Raw genomic sequence first — 6,153 nt, 5'->3', positions numbered from 1 at the left:
ATTAAACCCAGCCCACATTTCATGTGGCTCAAACCCTATTTCTATTAATAATGGGTTGTGCCTAGCAAGCCAATCCATCTCCTCTGGGATTTTTGACTGTGGTGCCACTCACACTATGATCTTTGCCCCTCGGGATGTTTTATCTCTTGGGCCGGCATCTCGTACTCATATATATACACACCGCGAATGGGGAATATATCTATGTTGATTACACTAGACATGTTGATATCCAATCATCCATTCATTTAAATAACTGTCTTTTAATCCCTAGCTTGTCCCATAAATTATTGTATTGTGCAGGATATTTTGACTGAGAAAATCATTGGACATGGTATTGAACGAAGAGGTTTGTACTATGTGGATCAAATAACTCAACAAGTCAAGCTATGCTTACTCACGGGTCCCCTGCTCATCAATTTTGGACATGGCACAGACGCATGGGTCATCCTTCTCTAACTTACTTAAAACATATATTCCCATCCCTAAAAAACACTGTTATGTCCTTGATTATGAATCTTGTGTCTTAGCGAAAAGCTCTGAACACTCATACTTGCCTATATTTTCTCGTTCAACTAGTCAATTTTCTTTGATAAATTTGTGATGTGCGGGGACCTGCTCCTATTTTTGGCACTCATAATATCTCTGATTATGTTTTATTTGTCGATAATTGTACTTGTAAAAGTTGGGCGTATTTTTTAAAACACAAGTCTGAGATTTTTTTTCATTTTTTATCGCTTTTTATAATATGCTTTAAACTCAATTTCATGTTAAATCACAAATACAACATTCTGATAATGGGTGAATAAATTAATTTAGTTACAAAACAATTTCTTTCAAATAATGGGATGCTCCACCAAACTTCTTACCCAAACACACCACAACAGAATTGAATTGCTAAACACAAAAACCGCACCTTATTTGAAATCACCCAAGCTCTTTTCATAGAGTCTGATGCTCTAGCATCTTTTTGTTCTAATGCAATTGCTACAACCTTCAAGGTTAAAAGAATATGTAGTAGGAGAATAAGATAAAAGGTATAAGGATTAAATGAATATGTCATATAATAAGGATTTGATTAAATTAGAGGAAAATACCCCTTAAAGTTGGAATTATTCATGATTAATCAATAGGTGGGATTATTGTAGGAAAATCACGAATAGGTTGGATTATTCTAGGTAATTTTTCCTTATAATTATCTAAATGATTTTTAAATTGAGGTAGGTGGTCAAGAGGCTTTGACTCGAGGATTAAACTACCCAAATTTAGAAGGGAAAGAGTGGTGGAAGGCTAATTTTGGAGTTTGGGAGCATAGTTTGAACCTAAGTACTCATACGCAAGGATGTGTTGGAACAAATGGTTCAAGATTATATCCATAATCGATGACATCTATGACTCATATGGACTGTTAGAAGAGCTCGAAGTCTTCACAGAAGCAATTCAAAGGTATTTTTGTAATATTTTATAGGAAATATTTACATTAATAATTTAATCTTTTACGGTTTCACCAATCTATTGTGAATAATCCTAACTTTGGATTACTTTTTAATAAATCAACCTTTATCCTTAGTTGCTGTCAGGAAATTAATATGGTATGTTGATAGCAAACTAAAGATAAAGGTTAGATTATATTAAAAAATTATCCAAATGTGGAATTATTCACAGCGGATGAGTGAATAGTTGAATTATTAAAATACCAAATTTTCATATTTTATATAATCTATATGTTAATGGATCAATTTAACCAAAAGTTTAAATTTTGGGTTGAGTTGGTTCTTTAATATGATATTAAAAGTCAATATAATAAAAATGTCACAAGTTTGAATTTCTAGTACCTCTCAAATTCAAGTGGAGTATTTCGCGCAAGGTAAGAGGAGAGCTTGTTTTTCATCCACACTTCAATACCAAAGGATTCTTATGTTAATGTGAGAGGTTGTATTAGAGTATATAACATATTCTGGGCATTCACCATTAACTTAAGCATTTGATTGAATGGATTCATCGACATTATATACTACCTCTTATTAGAATTAGTTGCTACACTTGTATAATATATAACTCTATTTTACTTTTTTTTCATATAAGCACAACAAGTGAAATTATATTTATTCTTCTTAAAGTGTTTCTCATATTATTAATTTTTTAAAAATTTTAATTGTGCTTAATTAAAAAATTATTTTAAAAAAACTTTAGCAACTAAATTGTACCAGTTGAAATATAACTAGAGTAGATAGCGAATTAATCGAATAAACGTATTAACTAAAAAATAATGGATTTTTAGGTGGGACAAAAGTTGCATTGATCAGCTTCCTGATTACATGAAATTGTTTTATGAAGCGATGCTCGACACAGACGAAGAAATGGAGCAAGAATTAGCCAAAGAGGGACGATCCTATGCTGTTTATTACGCCAAAAAACAAGTAAAACTGAAATCTTTATCATTACAAAATCTTTTTTACCTTATTTTGATGGGCCAAAAAGTATATTTATTTGGTTTTCATCTACATTAAATCATGTATGTGCTATTTACTATCAAGGGTCAGTCAAAAACAATATTTTTGTTATTACTAACAGTGATAAGATTGCGTACTTCTAGACCCTTAATTTTCACTTACGTGGGAGTAGTCATATTATGGCATTGGGATAAAGGAAGAAAAACTATAAATCATTAGCAATTTTTGTTTCAGTCTATAATATGAAGTACTATAGCAATGACGAAGCCACTTAAGATGAGAGAGGGTCAAAAGACTATTGGAAATATAATGCAAATACAAATAAACAAACCGATTTTTATTTTCCTTGTGTGGATGGCAATGGAACTCCTTTGCTTTGAAAATCACCAAATGGACACCATGAAGATAAGGTTGCGACAATCAGAGAAGTCGCTCAGAAACTTGATATGAGTAGAAGGCGTTCATGCACTCTCCTATTGTGATATTTTTCCCACAAAAGGTGCTTGGGATGATAAAATGAAATTCACGATGAGATACAAGCTATACAACAAAATCCTAGCACAAGGAAATTGCAATAGTAAATACAATTGTTGTAGTGAATTATGAACTTTGATGATATTAAGAGTTAATTACTCTTTCAATATTATCTCATGAAAGGAAGAACAAAAATGAAAGTATTCTTAAGAGAAAAATCATAAATGATATGAAATTGGGATGGAATGTCCCTTGGCATGCAACCTCTATTTATAGAGCTATGCATCAAACAATACCTCATTTTAAAACAAAAGTGTTTCACCAAGCAAAGTTTATGAATCAAAGTAATGTTTTACCAAGCAAAGCTTATGAACCAAAGTAATATTTCACCAACCAAAGCTTATGAATCAAAGTAATGATTCATCAAACAAAACTTATGAATCAAAGTAATGATTCATCAAATTATTCATCAAACAAAACTTATAAATCAAAGTAATGATTCATCAAATTCTTTGAGGCACTTAATTGGACTTATAATATATTTATTTAGTCCCACTACTATACTAAGTATGTAGTATATACAAATCTAGGTCTATATACTCTAAATGTTCAACAAAGACTACACTATGAGGTTGACTATTTAATAACTATTGGCGTTTAAGTTGATTAACAAAGTCAAAAAAGTTATGTCTTTTCAATCAGTTGATAAGCTGGTTTTTATACCATCATTAAAAAGACCTTTAACTTTTTCTAATGGTTTATGAATTGTTGCTCAACTTTTCTTTAATAAACAATTAATAACTAATACTTAATTTTACCGAACATCTATCTAAACAATAAATTTATCCAACTTGTTTAAAAACGAATAAAAACAGTTAAAACTTTCACTTGCTCAAACAAGCCAACAAAAGAACATTACAACCCATAGGTTACAACTAACAACCATCACCCAATCAACCCCTATAGCTGTATACTTGTATGAGCCAAATCTGGTTGAGGTTCCTTATATAGCTCAGGAACCTCAATTAAATTCAAATGTTGGGAAGGACAAGCCAAGCTTACCTACAAGAAGCAAGATGGCGTCATGAAAAGTATGTTCCAACATACGATGAGTATATGAAGAATGCCATTTTCAGCTCTGGATCCTTGTTCGTCACTGTTACAACTTATCTTTGTATGGGGAATATACCAAATAAGGATTCTTTTGAATGGCTCCACCATAATTCAAGGGCTCCAAGAGCTTCATCTGTACTCACTAGGCTTGCTAATGACATTTCAGGCCATAAGGTATGTCATATATGTATGTTTTTTCATAAAAAAAAAGTTTGCGTCCAACATATTTGTGGTGTTTGGCAAAATTGTTTATTGAAAAATTTTAGCTTATTTTGATACATTTAGAGGATTGGGAAGTCAAACCAGCCAATGCTACTGTTTGGTAAATTAGCTAATTGAAACAACTTATTATTATAAATAAACTATTTTTGAACAAGCTACTCATGGCAACGGGCTCAAAAGCAGGTGATCAAATCAACTAATAAAACCAGGTGGTCAACTCAGTCGCTGTAATCAGCTATTAACTACCAGCTATCAGCCGTTTGCCAAACGACCTATTGCTAAATTTATTTAGGGTATATATTGTGTAAAACATGCTGAACTGAAACTGAGTTGAACTAAACTTGATAAAACGCACTATAAATAGTAAAGCATTATGAGAATACTAGTGGTGAAATGAGTTGAACTGAACTAGATATGATAAATCAATTAGAAATGATAGTTTACTTATTAATTGTCGTCCCAAGATTATAGAATTTACTGCACTTATTGTATTTAATCATCTTTGCATTGAATTACTTTACTAACTCTTGTGAGACAAGAAAACCACTTAGAACCCATGCCATAAAAAATTCCTAGTTGAGTTCCTTCAAACTAAGAACGACTGTGCACTTCGAATTGAGCATGATTATTACTAACTTAAGGTCCTCGCAGAACTTCTGAGCCCTCCTAATTCTTGTTACTTGTGCATATACAATCATTGAGGTAGAATTATAACAAAAATAAGTCTCCCAATCTCTTAAGACAAACCCTAACACCAACAACAAATTTAATGCAAATTAATTATATTCAAGCCTTTGACAAGAACACTCAATAAAGAGCTCAATCAATTAGAAATAATAGTTTACATATAATTATTTTTTTTATTTTTTTTATTTTTTGTAGTTCGATGAAAAGAGACTATGCTAGTACATCTGTGGAAAGCTATATGAGCCAATTTGGGATTATCTCCGAGGAAGAAGCTTACAAGCACTTACAAATGCAGATGGAGGAAGCATGGAAAGACATAAGCACAGACATGCTTGGACCTACAAATGTTCCAATGCCTATTGTCCAACGAGTAATCAACCTATCAAGAGTTTTATGTGATTTTTATTCTATTGGTGAAGATCGATACACTATGGGTAAGTGTATGAAACCAAGTATTACTTCTGTTCTTACAGATTCCTTATGTATAGACAAATATACTGTAAGAGTTTTCTTTTGTTCTTGTTGTAACTTGTAATCTTCAATTGTTTAAAAGCTTTTTAAATTTCAATGCAAGTTTATCATTCATACATCTTGGTCTGGAGCAAAGAATATGGAGAGTACTCTTCATAAACTACTAATAATAATTTAGAGATCAAATTTAGGAAAAAATTAAAATTGGTAGGTTTTGTAGCCTTAAAATAACATTATAATAAGATGACACATTACCATATGAGATATGCTTAACTAATGAACTATAAGGACTTTTTTAATGTATAAGGCCCTATATTCTAAAAGCTCTAGGCAGTCGGACAATTTAAATGAAACTAGAACAGCCCCTGAATTAATTGTTTATGAGTTCTATGTAAGAGAACCGTGATCGTTGGTATATTTGGGCCGGGCCACGTTAGTATTAAGAAGCATAATAATCTAGACTTTAGTTGCCCACAAACAACAATTGTTCGAAGTATCAAAGCAAGAACCATGAGAATTAAAGAAAAAAAAGCACACAACAATTTAAAATGTAGAAAAAATCCTTCAAGCAAATTACTTAAATACTATAAAATCTACTCAATCAAGTGGATGCCAATTGCATGGCAAGGGATATGTGCTCAAACGAGCACACCTATTTTTCTCGTTTGAGCACACAAAGACAGAAGGTCAAAAAGACACGCTAAGTATGATGGGGACACTTGAATGTGCTTAAAAC

At 31.8% G+C, this 6,153-nt stretch overlaps 1 protein-coding gene across 1 annotated transcript; it reads left to right on the top strand.

Moving 5' to 3' along the window:
• Positions 1–328: 328 nt before the first annotated feature.
• LOC130808267 (sesquiterpene synthase 2-like) lies at positions 329–5,481 on the top strand. The gene is made up of 6 exons (XM_057673748.1): positions 329–346; positions 1,313–1,443; positions 2,279–2,428; positions 3,974–4,211; positions 4,304–4,359; positions 5,142–5,481. Exons 1-6 carry the CDS (start codon positions 329–331, stop codon positions 5,479–5,481), a joined length of 933 nt encoding a protein of 310 aa, XP_057529731.1.
• The last annotated feature ends 672 nt before the right edge of the window (positions 5,482–6,153 follow it).

This window comes from Amaranthus tricolor, chromosome 3 (assembly GCF_026212465.1).
Source record: "Amaranthus tricolor cultivar Red isolate AtriRed21 chromosome 3, ASM2621246v1, whole genome shotgun sequence".
Classification (NCBI taxonomy): domain Eukaryota; kingdom Viridiplantae; phylum Streptophyta; class Magnoliopsida; order Caryophyllales; family Amaranthaceae; genus Amaranthus; species Amaranthus tricolor.
This window is presented reverse-complemented; position numbering and strand designations above follow the sequence as displayed.